Genomic DNA, 18894 nt, shown 5'->3' with positions numbered 1-18894 from the left:
TGTTCCTTGTTCTTCATGATGCTCTCTGCGCTTTTAACGGACCTCTGAGACTATCACAGTGCAGGTGCATTTATACGGAGACTTGATTACACACAGGTGGATTGTATTTATCATCATTAGTCATTTAGGTCAACATTGGATCATTCAGAGATCCTCACTGAACTTCTGGAGAGAGTTTGCTGCACTGAAAGTAAAGGGGCTGAATAATTTTGCACGCCCAATTTTTCAGTTTTTGATTTGTTAAAAAAGTTTGAAATATTGTTCCACTTCATGATTGTGTCCCACTTGTTGTTGATTCTTCACAAAAAAAAACAGTTTTATATCTTTATGGTTGAAGCCTGAAATGTGGCAAAAGGTCGCAAAGTTCAAGGGGGCCGAATACTTTCGCAAGGAACTGTATACACGGCCGTGACGATGACTGAAGAGAATAGTGAAGTATTTCTGATTGTTACCACAATCACACCATGAGAAGTTAATCATGAAACATACACCTCTGACTTTCTTTTTCACGGAGAGCTCTTTCTTCATGTCTGTGCGGTGTATGGAGAACCCCGCTGGCTGTATGGACGGGGATAGTATATCTGAAGAGAGCCATGATTTTGTGAAACAGAGTATGTTACAGTCTCTGAACATTAGCGAGTAATAAACTTGGAAAGGGTGGATGGTTTGCACGCCTCCTTAGTCGGACTAAAAGCACACTCTGTATTCCTCTTCTTCATTGGCGACGTCTTGGAGCAGCCCTGGGATGAGTGGAAATGCCTCAGTGGGTACGAACAAAGGATCCAATTCAGGAAAGTCTAATTTCTGGTCAAAATGCTGGTGAGAGACTGCCGATCTAATATCCACAATATATTTTCTACTGTAGGAATTTTCCACCAACAGAAACTTGATGGTGGACAATTTGTCATATACTGTATATTTTATATGATTCTGAATATGGCATCAAAATGTTGAAAATCATATTTCCCTCCAGCTGATCATTGTCTGTAGCTGGGTCTGATCATAGTGTAGGCCTAATAAAACATGCAGGGAGAATTGGTTGGCAAACCTTCAACCTTTATGACCCGTAGCCCTGCGTAGCATTGACTGTGGCGGGGTGAATTTATGTTATGACACGTTGGTCCAGCAGTACATTACTTTTTATTTTTTTAATACATATTTTGAATTTCACCCCCTTTTTTTCTCCCCAATTTCGTGGTATCCATTTGTTAGTAGTTACTATCTTGTCTCATCGCTACAACTCCCGTACTGGCTCGGGAGAGACGAAGGTCGAAAGTCATGTGTCCTCCGAAACACAACCTAACCAAGCCGCACTGCTTCTTAACACAGCGCACATCCAACCAGGAAGCCAGCCGCACCAATGTGTCGGAGGAAACACTGTGCACCTGGCGACCTTGTTAGCGTGCACTGCGCCCGGCCCGCCACAGGAGTCGCTGGTGCGCGATGAGACAAGGATATCCCTACCGGCCAAATCCTCCCTAACCCGGACAACGCTAGGCCAATTATGTGTCGCCCCACGGACCTCCCGGTCACGGCCGGCTGTGAGAGAGCCTGGGCGCGAACCCAGAGTGGCACAATACATGCAAATAAAGGTGATTCTGAAAGAACTGATAGGCATATTGCTTACACCGGTCATGGACTGGCTTACAGGCTGTCCAGACTCCAGTCCTTCCAGATCAGTGAGCACTGAAGAGATTGAGAGCAGGGCATGGTGTCAACAAATCAACTGGTAATACAGTAGTATTACTAGTAGTACTAGCAGTATACTGTGCACTTTACTGTACAGTGAATTTTAATCACCGCCCTCCTGTCCCACAGGAGACTTTGCCTCTTGCCAGGCATTCGTTAATAAGAAGGTATTCTTAATTGACCTGTCTGTTAAAAAAACATACAATAAATACAAATAAAGTGAGTGTCTGAATGTGTCCCCCTACTGCTGAAATATGTATCTCTATGCAGACGAACACAAGGCACGTTACGTTTGTTGCATACTGCCCGCCCTGCATTATCTCACACTTTTAGATCCCCAAGCATGCACATTGTAGATGGAAACAAATACATAGGATGTACAATGGAAATTCTTAGTTTGAGTTACAGTACGCTATATATACACAAAAGTATGTGGACACCCCTTCAAATGAGTGGATTCGGCTATATCAGCCATACCCTTGCTGACAGATGTATAAATCGAGCACAGAGCCATGCAATCTCCATAGACAAACATTGGCAGTTGAATGGCCTTACTGAAGAGCTCAGTGACTTTCAACATGGCACCGTCATAGAATGCCACATTTCCAACAAGTCAGTTCAACTTTTTGCTCTGTTAGAGCTGCCCCGGTCTACTGGAAGTGCTATTATTGTGAAGTGGAAATGTCTAGGAGCAACAACGGCTCAGCCGAGAAGTGGTAGTCTACATAAGCTCACAGATTGGAACTGGCGAGTGCTGAAGCGCGTAAAAATCATCTGTTTGCAACACTCATTGTAGAGTTCCAAACTGCCTCTGGAAGTAACATAAGTACAATAATTGTTTGTCGGGAGTTTCATGAAATGGATTTCCATGGCCGAGCAGCTGCACACAAGCCTAAGATCAATGTGCACAATGCCACGCATCGGCTGGAGTGGTGTAAAGCTCGCCACCGTTGGACTCTGGCGCAGTGGAAACGCGTCCTCTGGAGTGATGAATCGCACTTCCTCATCTGGCAGTCCAACGGACAAATCTGGGTTTGGCGGATGCCAGGAGAACGTTACCTGCCCCAGTGCCAAGTGTACAGTTTGGTGCAAGAGGAATAATGGTCTGGGGCTGTTTTTCATGGTCCAGGCTCCTTCGTTCCAGTGAAGAGAAACCTTAACACGACAACATACAATGACATTCTAGACGATTCTGTGCTTCCAACTTTGTGGCAACAGTTTGGGGAAGGCCCTTTCCTGTTTCAGCATAACAATGCTCCTGTGCACAAAGCGAGGTCCATACAGAAATGGTTTGTTGAGATTGGTGTGGAAGAACTTGACTGGCCTGTACAGAGCCCTGACCTCAACCCCATCAAACACCTTTGGGATGAATTGGAACGACGACAGAGCCAGGCCAAATCGGCCAACAGTGTCGAGCCTCACGAATGCTCGTGGCTGAATGGACGCAATTCAAGGGAGCAATGTTCCAACATCTAATGGAAAGCCTTCCCAGAAGAGTGGCGGCTGTTATAGCAGCAAAGGGGGAGGACCAACTCCATATTAATACCAATGATTTTAGAAGATACTCGACGAGCAGGTGTCCTTTACCTGCGTTACAGTAGCCATGGATGACTTTAGACATTCAATTAAAGTGATCTAAGAGTAGCTATCACGTCAATGGTATTTGTCAATGCACAACATCTTAGCCAGTCTTACTGATGCATGTTGAAGTTGGACTGAGAATAAATAATGAAAACATTGCTTAAAAATATTTTATTTACAGGCCACATTGGGATACAGAAATAAACGTTCAAAGATTACAGTGTCAAAAGACTTAAGCTTATTTAGTTTTGAAAGATCACAACCTATAGCCGTTGAAACAAGCAATCTGCAGAATAGAAAGACATACCATGACCAACAATACTTCACGCAAATGTAAAACTGATCTAAAATGCAGTCAAATAAATACTGTACAATTAATAGTAGCCTACTGGATAATAGGACCCTGCCAGCAGGCCAGTAATGCCATGCACGATCAAACATGTTGGATGCTGAAAAGTGAAACAGTTGAGGAACTGGAAAGCAACTCATGAGCTTTGCTTCTAAGAAGCTTTATCTTTTTGTTATTGTTGTTTATAAGGGCTGGGAGTAGGAGAAGTCAAGTTTCTCTGATTGAATCTCTACAGCATATATAGGCAACCGCAAATGGCTAAATAGCTAGACAGGAGCGCAGCACAATTAACATGAGAGTGTAGAATAAATCAGTCAAAGATGGGAACTCCGTTCTGGGTGGGTGGCACTTAAAGCTATTTGACATGCTTAAACCTGGAAGTTAGTGCAATATGTCTTGCCAGGTAGCACACGAGAATAGTGAAGATTTAGTGATGGCTTAATTTTACTTGGGGTCCCCTCTGTTGGCATGCTCTGTGCCAAATGAAATACATGTTTTTATATTCAAAAGAGATTGCTTCCTTTGGGTTGACCTAAATATTTGAAGTTTTTAGTCTAGAAACGGTCACCATCAAACAGCCCTGAGCAGTCGTAACTGTGTCCACCATTCACGGTTTGAAGTGACAACAATTAGCATGAAAAAAAACCACGATTTTGGAATGAAAGTTGGAGACAGGCTACATAATTCAATTTCTATAAAAAAAGGACTCAAGGGTACAGCTAAAAGGGTTCTTAGTGACACTTGTAATACCAACTACACATTAAAAATAGAAAAAAAAGAAAGAAAAGTGAATAGATCAATGATCAGAAAATGTGTCCACAATGATGTGTCATTTCATGTTGCTTATCAAAACAAACGTTTCTTAAGTCAAGAGCATGGGTCCCTGAGAAAGACACAAACTGGAGCAATCTCTCACTACAAATGTAAGAGGTCTTTCAAGCCATTCATGGTGCTCACATTTTTGGCATTATCACCAAAAAAAAAGACCAATTCAAAATCCAACCTGAGGTCTTTCAAGCCAATATGAGGGTGTATATATAGTGACAGGGAAAATAAGCATACCCTTTAACAATAACTGGATCAGTAGCCTTAATTACATACAATAGCAAACTTCTGTCACTTAAAGAAAAAAATCCACTCTTTTTTAAAATTAGTCCACTGTTGATACCGTCCCGACTAATGAAAAGAAAAAGCCAAAATACAGTTGAGTGGATTTTTCCTTTGACACATTTATAAAAAAATAAATATTCTTTCAATTTCATACAAACAGCCAAATATTCTTGACCAATCTTTTTTAATCAAAGTATCATACTTAGCCCAACTAGAAGATAGGAAATGTGTATAATCTTTTGTAGATTTTTGCTGAAATCCACCCATACAAATGTAAGAGGCAAAGTATACAACCTCTTAGGGAAGAAAATCCCACATCCGTTACACTATCCATCGTAACAGGATTGTCATAGTCATTAACTTTCCCCCCCCTCAATACAGAATTCAATACCAGCAAAAGAAACAGAACAATAAACACCAAAAGAGAAAGTGAAATAAATTATGGATAACTTATTTTCTGTAAATAAATTCTGTACATTTTTTACTTTATATAAAAGCTTTTTGCAATTTCAGAAACCTTTAATAATAACAGCACTCTCAAGCTCCTGCCCTAATTTGACCAATAGATGGCACCAAAGGAACACATTTGATATGATCAACTATAGAGTGATCAACTATAGAGCAATAAGGCTCGTAACTCTTTTAGGAAACAGAAGCAGTACTCTTAATGTGGTGGGAGAGGTATTTTTTGGAATGGCTTAATGCATTAGGATTCATAGATAGCTTTTTACATACTGGGAGGCTGATAAGGCAAGGTGACTAGAGTGCTGCATCAAAATATCTCCCCCCTCTCTCAAATGCAATCACTGTTGTGATCGTGACAGGAGGCTAGGCAAAAAGGATAGCATGAATATACACTATAGCACCATTTCAAATTTGTTCCAACACCATAGCACCATTCTTGCTCTTCAGTCAGACTAACACAAGACAATCTCCCAAAGAGGTGATGAAAACCAGGTAGCAGAAAGCAGCATCTTCACTTGCCATTCTCGGCTTAAGCACAACATGTTTTGCTTGTCGTGGCATAACAAGTAGTGTTGGTTGGAAGGGCTAGTGCAAGCCTTGGGTAAAGCACCAGCCAAAACAGATACAAAAGCGTGTGGCTCAGATGCAAAGTTGTTGTATCAAAAGACGTCATTTAAATTCCCACTGCCATGCATCTTTGGACAATCCTGTGTTGTTGCGGTGCTTCAACTCTGAAACAAAGCCACATTTACTGTGTCTCTCTTTTGATGACTAGAACATATACAATCCAATGTCACTGCTGAGAATCCATGCAGCTGTTTTTACAGCGGAACCATCACTTCACCATGGCAAACGGTGCGCTCGCTCGTGTCTTTGTCATCTAGCATGTGGAGTCAGTGATTCAGGGCAGTCCATCCAAGCGATGATTTTTGATAGAATGTGAGAGTCGAAGCTGAAAGAGACGCATCCTCAGTATATGGGCAGGGGTCGAGTTGTTCCTTAAAAAGTTTTTACTGGGGACATAAGGGTCTTGAGTGCTATAGCAAAAAGTGGTTGTTCCTGCTCAGCTTGAGAATCTTCCCCAGTCTCTGCTTGGTAGTGGCCATACCTTTCTTAGGACGTTTTCCTGAGAAGAAGAAACATTGCACAGAGATCAATAACAAAAGGAGGAGAGAGAAGAAGAATGCTACACTCATTTCAACTACTGTAGATTAACTAGGTCAAATAAAAATATGGAGTCAAACCTTTAGTCGCTTGATTACTGATGGGTGGGGTGTTTGGGGCGGACCTCTTCGAGGGGTGCAGGGGGGGTGACAGAGTGGTCTCACAGTACTGATAGTCAGTCCCTGGGCTGGGGTCCAGGCAGAGGGGGCTAGAGGCAGCCCGAGAGGGGCTCTGGTCCCCCCAGGCCTCGCTGCTGTTACTCCCACTGCTCTGACTGTCCATGAAGTTCTTGTTCTCCTGGATCCTCTGGCTGAGTTCAGCTCGACACTCCTTACGCACATGCTGCTGGGCCCTCCGCTCATCCTAAAGGACAGGGAGACATTGTTACTTTACATTAGATCCCAACTTGTTACCTATAGAGGAAGATTAGTCATTCCAATACAGATTGACTGATTCTGATGTCCTCTCAAAATAGAGACGTCAGTCTTTAGAGGTGTCGGCATCAGCATGTGCAGTCATGACCCATTCAACCTTGGCTATTGTCATTACCTGAAGGCTCAGTGTGGAGTTGCTGTCTGAATCCTGGCTCTCCTCCCCTGACGCAGGCTCTCTTTCACCTACAGGACAACCACAGGGAAAGTTTACTTCATCTGAAATGGATTGAATTAGGTCCTTAGTCAAATTGAGATCTTGATGTTTATAAGAATTTCAGGACTGTAGCACACCACGGTCAGGGGAGCGATGGGCTGGGCTGGACCACCAGGGCTCCTGGGCAGTGCTACTCTCCTCTGGTCGCTGAGGGTACAGCAGCCCTGCCATGGACAGCATGCCCTCAACAGCCTCCTCTTCTGTGGTTAGCGAGGTAGGATGTTCTCTACAAAGGCCAGCAAGTAAAGGAACAACTTCATTTAATTTCTTAACTCAACTGGATAATGAATGATTCATGCATGACTCCTTAGCCACTGTGGCTAATGTAATACTAATGTCCCCCCATTGGATTCCTATTGCATTGAATTGCATTGCATACAGAATGCGTAGAACAAGAAGGCCATTTGGTCCATTTATCCATGCTTCCCCGTACCCTTTGAGTGGTTTGTGGTGGTGGCTGAGGGCCTGGCTGGCCTGCTGCAGGTCCGTCACACTGCCTGTGCCTCGCTCCGTCCTGCACAACTCCTTTTCCTCCTCATCTGAGCTCCCTGAATCCTTCCCAGAGTCCCTTTTCTGCACAAGGTCACACAGATGTGTCAGCCTTTATAACTTAAAAACTCTTCCTCTGTGTGAAGGAGAGACCGGGCCCTTTGGTGAGGAAGTGCGATTAGTTACCTGTGTAGAGCAACGCTCTTCGGACTCAGAGTCTGAGATGTCGGAGTACACCGCGGTTCCTTTCCTCAGATCGGAATTCACTCTTTCGAAAAACTCTGAGGAAAAAAAGAGAAGGATGAATTACATATCTCTGCAATTTTAACTTTTCATTTTAATTCTCTGGCATTCAAAGATGAGCCTACCTAAACCGTTGATTGACAGCCGGTGACTTGACCAGTTAGACTCACTGCTGAGAGGGCTCGGTATCTCCCCTCTCTCTGGGTCTCTGTGCTGTTCCTGCATGGTGTCATTGATTTCGGTTTTCACCAGGACCCCTCCCAACTGGTGGCCACCAGTCCTCTCACCTTCCCACACCGGACTATTCTTCACCCTGGTGTGACAACGCTCGTCTCTGTGCACACATACACACACTAGTAAGAAGGGGAGAAAAAGCCTGGAGGCAAACAACAGAATTTGGCACTGAAAGCCATTTTACCTCATTTTATTTAGGCTACATTTTGATGTAAGTGGTGAGTTGAAACATGTAAAGATTGCACAGTGCAGGTGGTCCATCCGAACATGTTTAGGCTGTGCACCAGCTCTGTGTTGTAACATGTAACCACTGCAGCCAGTAACGTGAGCATTATCAAAGCCAACCGGAGGTGTTGGATGGTGAGTAGAGTGAGTCACTGCTCTACCTGTTGGGAGGTGATGCATGACTGAGGACTTAGCGTGCGAGCAGAGAGATGCCGGCTGGCAGAGGAACCATTAACCCAGGCTCCAGATCCTTGTCTCCTTCCCTGAAAAGGTCACAGGCAGCCGGGGGCCAAGGGTGCCAGGGAGGGGGTGGGGTTCTTCTGGCTCACCTGATAATCCGGCCGTGACACATCACCAGACGTAGGTTGTTGTCCAGGCTCCGCTCCACAGCTGCAGCAGATGCCACAGATGCCTTGTTGAACTTGGCCGTCACCGTGGAGCTGAACGGGGCATCCTGCGAAAAGAGCATAGAGATTTACTTTAACAAAAGTTGATAATTAACCTAGCCTCAGTGTAGGAGTTGCACATTGGGTTAGACCAAAGCAGCATTGGGGAGATGGTAGTGTGTCAGTACCCTCACCTCCTCAAAGGGTCCCACTTCCAGCCTCTTGAGCACCTGTCGCGTGTGCAGCTCCAGGATCTCCAGGTTGGAGGGCGTCTTGGGCGCGTGGTGATGATGGTGGTGGTGCCGTAGCCGTCTGGCAGTCCTGCGAGCATGATGGCTAGCCCGGTCCAGAGTCGACCGCGTCAGCGGGCATCCTCCACTTCCCTGAGATTTCATTGGCTTGCTACCTCCAGCACCACTCTGCTGCTCCTCCTGTGGTTAAGAAGAGATACTAGTCAGTACAGAACCAGAACGCTGCAATAACCAGCTTGAAAGAAACACAGTGCCTTTGACCTGGTACTTAGAAAAGAGAACAATTGAAATAAAAAAAAGAATGAGGGACAGCCTTTTACTCGGAACACAAATTGTTTAGAACCAGCTCCAAGTCGTCACATAACAGCTTGAGGCCCTCTCTCCCAGCCCCGTCACAAGGCCTTACCTCCAGGTAGCGGATTTCCTTTGTGAGTTCTTTAATTAGACGGTTGGGTCTGATATGGTCCGGGACCTCGCTGGCCGGCTCTGTGACCTGAGGAGAGGCAGAGAGCGTTGGGACAATGAGGGCTCGTACAGTCTGTCTGCAGATGGTGGTTACAGTTTCCCAGCCTGGTCTTAGTCATACCACCACATTGGATACAACCTGCCCACTATTGACCTTTATAGAAGGAGCCCAATGTAGATGACATTAGAATGTATATAATGTGACCAAACGTACTATTCTGTAGTCAGATGTTACACGCACAAAAGAAGCTGATTTGGCATCTACAATACATTTTTCTTGTAGTATCTTACCTCTCGCTTCAGCCAGTTCTTCAGTGCAGTAATCAAGGCTTTCACTCCTTCTGACAGGTAGGCTGGGGGCTGGCAGTTATCCTCTCGTAACTCTGAGAAGCCAGGAATCATATGAGAAGGATGTCACAAAAAAAAGTGCAGAAAGTTACCAAAAGGGGACATCACCGACACAGCAACAAACTCTTCCTCCAAGTAGTATTTCTCTCACCCTTTAGAGTCTCCAGTAGATTCTTTGCCACATACCAGCAGATGGCCTCAAAGTAAGGGAATTTGAATAGGTCAGGAGTCTTCAACCGCCGCTCCATCTCATAACACCTGTAGTTGAGGATGCAGCAACCGAGGTCAAACACAGACACACACAACGCTGAGACCCATCACAGTGAAACCACCACTTCATTGCTGGCCATTAAAAAGAGCAGAAGGTAAGAGCGGTGTATTTAGCCATTCATTTCAATGTTATTGCTCTACAAAAGTAAAGAAAGGCAACAGAATGAGCAGAGGACAGAGGGTTTTCCGGGTGCTCACCTGAGCTGCATGCCTATGTTGAGATTGTGGAGGAAGTTCCCTCCGAACGCCATGCAGTCCTGAGAGGTGAGAACAGCATGGATCCATCCTGGGGAACACAGAGGAGGATAGACCACATCAACAGCTGACCCACAGATGTGGAGCAAAAGGCCAGTAGCAGGCAGAAGACAAACATGCAATAAATCCAACATTTCATTTGGGATTCTTGTTCTCCAGCTGTGTTTCAGCCACATCAAAGGGTTTAGGAAATGGTTGAAAAACCTTCCACGTTGCAGCAGCGCATCCACAGAGGCGTGACGATGCTGGGCTGGGAGGCCCTAAACATTATAAATGCCCAGCCATGGAGGGTGCACAGAGAGCTGCTGTGGCCCCAGCAGAGAGGACGGGAGCCACTCAAGTGATTATATGGATGGCTGATAACGGTTGGGGTCCTCTCTCATCCGCTGCCTGTCTGCTACATATCAGCCATCAAGAGCCCAACCGTGTGACCTTCCCTACCAGGGGCCTTTGGCTTCCCGCAATAAACCATTTCAGAAATGGTATTTATGGTACAGCAGGGGGCCTGTGAATGCAGTTCATGAAATCATAATTTGTACATTAATCCAAAAGCAGGTGGGCCCACGCTGATGGATCATTGTGCCACAGTTAAAATGATCAAATACTCTTTACTAAAAAATGAACGTTCATTTTTGACATCAGGAAATAGACACAGATGTTGTATTTGTACAATGACATTTTCCTCTGTGGAATGGTGGTTTTATGTGTTTATGTACTGAGGACCTGTGTGTGTGTGTGTGTGTGTGTAACCCAATATGGAACTGGGCCAGGGCTCTCTCCCAGCAGGGAGCCACTAAGAATCTCACGCTCTCAGTGTCTGCTAGCATCATCAGTCCAGAGAGCTTTCACATCCCCAGCAATCCAACTGGGAAAAGCAGCCTTGAGGGAAACAACACAGCTTCCCACAAGTCAAAAAAGTGTCACTATAAATAACTTGGAAATCTGCTTCTCCACCCTGTGGCTAGAGAAACTGGATCAAATAATTAAATATTCCCTTTTACATGACGTGCATCAATTCATTTTGGCGTGTCATCACCTATCTGACTTGCCATGTAATCGTAGGACCATATATATATGGTAGGGAAGTTCTGTGAACAACAGTGGGCGTCATGTGGTGCTGTTGTCCTCGGTGACAGGAGGTCCACTTAGGCCCTTCAGAGCGCACAGTGGAAGACACAAATAACACAGGTCTTCCTGTGAGGCGCTATATCAAAGGCTAGCTGCTCCGCTCAGTGCTAAATGGAAAAGCAGCTTTACGGCTCGTGTTTTTGAATGCCCTTGTGTCTGCAGCAGAGCTTTGGAAATATAGTGCTGTACACGAGGAATGTTGCAACAGTAGAGCAACTTAAACCCTTTGAACTCAGACAAGTTCCTTAAAAAAAAAAAAAAAACCTGACTTTGTCCTGTGGTGGAAAAGGAGACCGCTGCTTCTCGTAGCTTCTCCTAACCTGTCGGGATGAGGACAGTGGTTCCCTGCGGCACCACACACTTGTAGCACTTGTCCACCTTGTCGCCGAAGAACACCTCGCTCTGGTTGGGGGAGGAACTCCACGCCTCGTATAGTGCAAGATTAGCCTGGGTCGGCTTGATCAAGTAGAAGATCTTCTCTCCCTTCAGGACAGAGAGAAAAAAAAAAAATATATATATATATATTTTTTTTTAAATCAGGAGAACATTATTCTAGTGCAATGGAATGATTAAAAATACAAAACAATTTACAGAAGTGTATCTGGAAGGGGAGATTTTCGGAGGAAGGCAAATTAACAAGACCCAGCATGTAGTCAGTGGTGCTACAATAAAACACTTGAGGGGTGACAAACCTCAGGAGAAGCATGAGGATATTCAAGCTGGGCTGTCAGACTACATAGTCAACGCAAAACGCCCTGAAGAAGACTATAAACTCCTCTGGTGCCTAACCCTAGCACATTTTACAAAAGGGATACACTGCTGTCTGTGAAGATATAAATCATGCTGAGCATAGCAATTCCCCAGCTTACCCAGAGTACGTGGTACCACACGGATGTGCCTCCGAAGTCGATGTGGAAGTCTGTGTAGCTGTCCTTCACCCCCATCAGGCAGTACTTCTGGACAAAAGGCTTGGGGAAGAAGGAGTCATCTGGCCAGTAGTTCTCCACCCAGGACATCTTCTGAGCGATATCAGGCACCACCACCAGCTCTGCCATCCTGAGAGGATATAAAGGAGCGCTTAGGGAAGTTCTACCAGTAAGGTTGAGTCGTTTTTAACGCTACTCATCTTTCAGTACACCTATTACGGCGCGCTAATAAGGCAGTATTGTTCGCCACGTTACACAGCTTCATATCTACCCATCACTGTTCACCAAATTAAACCAGGCATTTACCAAGAAGATGAATTTAATATAACGAATTTCTCCCCACCTCTTTGCCAATTTAGAGTGGTTTATTCTACCAGCTGTGCTGCTTCCCTGTGTAGCCCACACAGCACAGTAGGAAGGAAACCGCACAAAATGGACTATAATGTTGGGGATAAAGTTCGGAATTACACAATTTCATGTGTACAACATCTAAAGACCTGCATCACTATACTGAGGTTTGTCGTTTTTAAAATGATATATTTTGGTGTTTTTTGAGGCTTAGTTCCTGTTTTCCTGTGACTCCCATACTGCAGAACAAGCAATGAGGAAGTCTATTGCGGGTGGGGTAAGTTTCTCAAAACCAAGTGAAATCGAAAAAAAAGAAGTGTCTGGACCCTTCTATAATATCCCATTTACATAACAAATAGGATCATTTTAAATGGTTAAAATTCGGCCAATCCTAAAAATACGTAAGTGAATCCAAATTATACAATGATCAAAGCAGTAGCAGGATATACGTGTTAATAGCGAGAAGTAACCCATACTTACTTGGTGTCTGAAAACTCCAGACTGATCACGTTCAGCACCTTTGGCCGATAAGGTTTGTAGTAATACTTGACGAACTCTCGAAGCTTCATTTTGCTGTCTGCCTGTCTGGCAACATCAATGACATCCACGATTTTGTCACCACCTGCAAGAAAGTAATGCTTCAGCTTAGAATATGGTTTCTGTGATGCAGAAAGTAGTCTGAAGGAAGTTCAAGATGGGATGGGACAGGCATTAACACTTGTAGAATGTAGTATGTTAAGTAAGGACAGGGGCCAGGTGGATTTGATATGATATTACAGCATCGCCCCATTACTGCACAGTACTACTGACCAATACATGCTAAACCTGCCATCTAAAAATACTGTCATATATTGAAATCTACCAGGGATACTCACAGGTCCAATCCACCACCCTCACCCCAGCCCAGACAGAGGGCCAGCCAGAGACAGACTACAGTTCTCATGCGCAGATGTCCAATGATGGAGGGTGCAAGGAGTGAAGCTTGCTGACATTTTCAGAATCCCCATAATACTCCTGATGGACACCTCAGTGCTGCTGCAGCCTGCCCACTGGAGGAAGTGCATTGAAACATTCAAGGCAATCTCTCCGCATCCCATTACTGTCCTTCCATTGATGGAAGCTGGAGGAGCCTAGTAAGGGTTGGCTAATGTCTTTCATGTGTGTCGATAACGCCACCTGTGTACAGCTGGCAAACTGCAAATCAAAAAAGTTGTGAACAGACTTGCAGTTAACACAGGGCATGACAGGACAGCTGGTGGCTGTGCAAGGACAGCCCTGTTTGGCCCTGCTGGCCACCACCTGATGAAAGGGAACAGCTGGAGGCAGAGCAGCCTCACATACAGAGAACAGCCAGAGGAGCACTAGTGTACAGATGGGAAGGGGAGCTGCCTGGGCGTAGAACCACCAACGACAAGTTGGGGCAAAAATATCTTTCCCAGCCACCAATGTCCTGGGTGAATATTTATGGTCCTCATTTTAGCAATTATCTTTCCATCCAGTGACACAGTCAGGGACTAGGAGCACAGGTCTCCTGGAGAATAGACAGGGCGGTGCTGGTCCCAGGTCTGAGGTACTTGGAAAGTGTGATGTTAAAACCATGCTCCAAAAGGACAAAAGACACTTTACAACAGGTTTGCCATTAGGGTAAATGGAGAGACGGCCATGGAAAAAACATATCGTTCAATACAATTAACTTACAGGTCCCTGCTGAGCCTAGCAGGCAGAGTGCCAACTGAGGTGAATGGATGAGCTTGGGCAGCTGGCCTGTGGTGAATGCTTGGTTAAGCATGGGGCATTTAAACATTGTGAATATGAACAATGTTAAAGAATATTTTCCAACTAATAAACCCCCAAAAGAGACCCACACATGAATACATTAAACCATTTGACGGTCATTGTCAGGCTGACACCTCAACCTAGACTGATAACTCCACAGGCTTATGCCTAATACAAGGAGCTTTCAGGAGTCCAAGAGCCATGAAAACCACAACATATCACTGTGAGAATGGAAGACTGTTCTTCTGCCAGGGACAAATAATATGCTGCTCAGAAACAGAGGAGTGGGCAGAATGTCTCTGACACACATCTCTGACACAGATGTGAGATTGAATTTGGAGCCTGAGTTCCCAAAAAGGAAGACCATACCATTAATCTTTTCTAATATCTACAGTTCTAATATCACATCATGACTGTGGGGGCATGAAAGAAAAAAAACCCAGAGACACAATAAATCCCATGCTAAGAAAAACAATGGCCAGTGATTCACTTTTAGTAGTCTTCTGGTTATGGTAATATGATACACTGGTCACAGGGACAAATTCTCAGGTTAGCAGCAATAGTGAGACGGTTTTGTCTCCACTCTTTCTGTTTGTGTAGACAGAAGGAGCAGAGTGAACGTAATTTGAACCTAAAAGAAAGTTAGCCGGACATAAACCTGAGATGTCTGATAATGTACTGGGGATGTAAGGGGATCTCATAAGTACCAGACTCTCAATAGTGGAGAGAGGTGATAAACCACGGTGCTCCGTAAGCTAAGCCACATTTAGCGACACACTTATTTCATTATTGGTGGATTAATGTAACATGTAAAAAGGTGGACCCAGTGAACCTCTCAGCTCTGTGAACTGAGATGGTCCCGAGGCGCATTAAGTTACAGTAATGTACAGACACGTTACACGGCCAAGCACTTAGGATTAATATTTAACCCTCGACAAGATGCTCAGCTAGCATCTCATTAACAAACACGTTTGATTAAACATCCCACTCAGCGGTAAACGATCCAGAAATGTCTAGGGAGCTGGTGTACATAGAAACAGAACATTAGCACACTGAAACAATTGTTTTGAAAATGGGTCTGTTTAGAAAATAAGTATGTCACAGTAAAATGTACACAAAGAAAACAAAGGCACCAAAACAGCACACTCGGTGAGAGAGGGCTCCATTTTAACAAACCTAATGTAATGGTAAATCTTAGTGCTGGTGGTAGCGTTGCAGGTTCTGGGGTGTATCAGAAATATTTGAGCTATTTTCACAGCGGGAATTATGGGCGCAATAGCTGGCTGTGGCAAAAAAGGGCTGGGTTTTGATGAATAAATTAGTTGCAGGTGTGTCGAGGCTTGGCCCTTCACTGGCCAATGAGAACATGCTTCATGGCTAAATATGTGGTTGCTTCAAGTTGTGTATTTAAGGTATTTTTATATCAACTACAAATTGAATGTTAGTCCGTAATAAATAGCCTACAGAAACAAAATGCCGGCCTATCCCATATTAGATAATTATGTTGAACATGTTTGCAATCCACATTGTTCTAAGTAGGGTAATTGCATGGCTTCAATAAAAATAAATAAATTTAAAACATAGCAAACTGATATAGATAGGCCTACTGTAAATGGCCTTGTCTGAGCTATGCCAAACATTACACAAGATTAAATAAGACCTAAAAAAGACAGTGAATGATTCTAATAAAACAACTTGTTTTAAGTAGGCTGTGTCTAAATACAGTTACAGGCACCATAACTGCTCCCCGTGGGCATATAATATTATGACAAAGTAGACTACGGATAGTTTTACCCATATCTACACTTTTAAAAAGAACTGGAAACAGATCCAATATAAAGATAAAAAGGGGGAGGGTCCACTTACTGCACCCAAATATGTTTTATAAACATCATGGAACCATGTTAGAGATCATTTTCGCACCTCTCCAAACATAGCAGACAGCTTCTAAAAATGCATTGCATGCGAACCTTGCATTCTAACAAAGCCATGGACAGTGAACCTTCTAATAAGTTTGGTTTTTAATCCAATTAAACTAAAACAAGCCATATGTTGTTTTTTTTAAACGGCAACTATATTTCTAAATAGGATGGGGTCAGAATCATGATATCAAGAATTGCATCTCTCGTTCCATGAACAGGCACACGTAGGCCTAAGGCCAAGAGCTTTTTGGCAGGAGTAGCCTATAATGCTATCCATTGAAGATATACCTAGGCTACTATTTAATAAACTATACAATAGCCTAACCCTACAACAGGCCAAGTTATAACAAACATGTAGCCTATCTAGTGTTCTACATTAAATTGGCTTCAACATGGAAGTCTTAGGCTATAGACTAGGGGTATTCACCTCTTACCCAAGGAGGTCCGCACTACTGCTGGTTTTCAATAACTAATTGCACCCACCTGGTATTCCAGGTCTAAATCAGTGGACATGGCTTCGAGTTCCAGAGTTGAGTATGAGGGCGTCTCCCGAGTGCCGCAACGGTCTAAGGCACGGCATTGCAGTGCTAGAGGGGTCACTACAGACCGGGTTCGATCCCAGGCTGTGTCGTAGCCAGCCGCGACCGGGAGACCCATGAGGCGGCGCTCAATTGGCCCAGCTTCGTCCGGGTTATGGGAGGGTTTGGCCAGCCGGGATGTCATTGTCCCATCTCACTCTAGTGAGTGGCGGGCCGGGAGCATGCACGCTGACACGGTCGCTGTACGGTGTTTCCTCCGAGAAGGCTGGCTTCTGGGTTAAGCAAGCAGAGTGTCAAAAAGCAGCGTGGCTTGGTGGGGTCGTGTTTCGGTGGACGCATGGCTCTCGACCTTTGCAGTGATGGAACAAGACTAACTACCAATTGGATATCACAAAATTGGGGAGAAAAAAAAACTATTTTTTTATACCTTTGAGTGCTTTTCATAAATGCATTGCATGTTCAAACCACTAAGCCAACCATCACAGTTGATATGGACAGTAGTAACTTTGCCACGTGAAAGGTAAACAAACAGGCAAATATAGCCTACATGCGGATCCAGAACCATGGACAGTGATAGGAATTCCCGCGATTTGACAGAAATCCAACAAAGGAAAGTGGAAGAGGCATTTTTTGATAGCAGTCTTTTTTAAATAACTTGATGATCCTAAACAGGCTTCCTACAGTCACTGTCATCTTTAATGCAGAGTCCATACATTTCATAGAAATGGGGGATTTCATTAACTCTTTTGCTGATTATGATATTTTCAATAAGCCTACTGTGTGCGCCTCCGCTGATAAATTCAATAACATCAGCAAATCGCTTTACTGCTAAGACCAGCTTTTGGTCGGTGTTAAATATCTGTAGTTGCACTGGCTGAAATTGGCATATAGGTGCATGTTTTTTTAAGGACACTTCAGATTTCAACACCTCCTACCTCAGCGCAAGGCAGCTGATGGTAGACAGGTAAATTAACAACCCTTGCACAAAGGTTGGAAAAAAGCAGAGCGCTGCGTTTTACAAGTGAAAATTGCCAATGAGTGTGCGTTTCACACTAGCGCCGCCTTAACGGCAATCGAAGTGTCCAGAAAGCAGCCTATTTTTCAAATGTTCTCCTCTTACCAACGTACTCCTCCACATCCCTTACAGAGAAGCTGGAGGGGGGCAGCTTGAGACCAAGTCCATCCAGTTTGGGAACGGTGATGGGGTAGCGGAAGCCCTGCTTCTCCAGGTACTTTTGTGTTACCTGATGGCCCTGCATCTGTACCATGATTTCATCCGCACTGCAACAAAGGAAAGAGGGGCATTTATATTACATTATTGGCCATCTACCTCGACTAATTCTACAAGATCGTGGCTCCTTCAGTACCTGGGAAAGGTCCTGTTCTGCAGCTCTCGTACAAACACAGAGGTCCCTGCTTGCACCGGCCTGCTGCCATCGTCAGGCTCTGTGTAGTCATGCCGGTGCCAGTTGTTACGTTTTTTCACTGGGAAGACAAGACAGCCAGTTGTAAAACTCCTCAACCGTTAGAGTCAATGATCAAACAGAGAAGAAACTACACCAAGTTTGCAAGGGTCTGAGGAACATAGAAGTCTTGCATTATGGATTGTCTCCATAAACCATTTCAGAAGATCATAAAGCCCACATTATCTCCAGCCGAACAAGGGCCATCTTCAATCTCAATTTGATGATTACACCATCATTCAATTACCCTAATGCGCCCGTATGCTCTGTGAGGTCAGACGTCTAGTGGAGAGCCAAATATTAAATCAACCATGCTGGAGTAATACAGAGTGACAGAGTGTGTGGCGGTACTTACTCAAGGAGGGTCCGTGTTGGACATCACATTTGGGACAGTGGTAAACATCGATGTCCACGGCATGGTGCTCTTCCACTTGGACACAGCTGGAGAGGGAAGAGAACATTTTGATATTTAGACTCAGTTTTATGAAATAAGCTGGTTCTCAACACACAACATATCTGTAGTAAATATAGTTTAAATGTAGGGAGTGATCCAACATCACCCTAGAATGGTTTACCAAGAAAACCTTCCAAAAGGACTAATTCAAGGTAAAAAGGATTGA

The 18894-nt window shown here is 44.3% G+C and overlaps 1 protein-coding gene across 2 annotated transcripts in view; it reads right to left on the bottom strand.

Annotated features, from left to right (window-relative positions):
• Positions 1-3426: 3426 nt before the first annotated feature.
• The window catches only part of LOC110523495 (lysine demethylase 7A b), a 40870-nt gene continuing 25402 nt past the window's right edge, over positions 3427-18894 (bottom strand). Inside the window, exons 2-20 of one of the 2 annotated variants that reach the window (XM_021602242.3) lie at positions 18630-18715; positions 18179-18296; positions 17932-18092; positions 13055-13196; positions 12170-12356; positions 11621-11783; positions 10116-10203; positions 9799-9905; positions 9591-9682; positions 9241-9327; positions 8778-9014; positions 8527-8651; positions 7864-8072; positions 7682-7776; positions 7440-7579; positions 7084-7232; positions 6908-6975; positions 6439-6721; positions 3427-6320 (exon numbers count right to left, since the gene is read on the bottom strand). In XM_021602242.3, coding sequence (XP_021457917.3) covers positions 6232-6320; positions 6439-6721; positions 6908-6975; positions 7084-7232; positions 7440-7579; positions 7682-7776; positions 7864-8072; positions 8527-8651; positions 8778-9014; positions 9241-9327; positions 9591-9682; positions 9799-9905; positions 10116-10203; positions 11621-11783; positions 12170-12356; positions 13055-13196; positions 17932-18092; positions 18179-18296; positions 18630-18715 — 2626 coding nt within the window. In that variant the 3' untranslated portion in view covers positions 3427-6231. The remainder of the gene's footprint in view (positions 6321-6438; positions 6722-6907; positions 6976-7083; positions 7233-7439; positions 7580-7681; positions 7777-7863; positions 8073-8526; positions 8652-8777; positions 9015-9240; positions 9328-9590; positions 9683-9798; positions 9906-10115; positions 10204-11620; positions 11784-12169; positions 12357-13054; positions 13197-17931; positions 18093-18178; positions 18297-18629; positions 18716-18894) is intronic. The other variant, XM_021602250.3, reaches the window with a different exon arrangement.

This window comes from Oncorhynchus mykiss, chromosome 1, assembly GCF_057628025.1.
Source record: "Oncorhynchus mykiss isolate SJ-2025 chromosome 1, ASM5762802v1, whole genome shotgun sequence".
Lineage (NCBI taxonomy): Eukaryota > Metazoa > Chordata > Actinopteri > Salmoniformes > Salmonidae > Oncorhynchus > Oncorhynchus mykiss.
The sequence above is the reverse complement of the archived record's forward strand: the minus strand, read 5'-3'. Positions and strand labels throughout refer to the sequence as shown.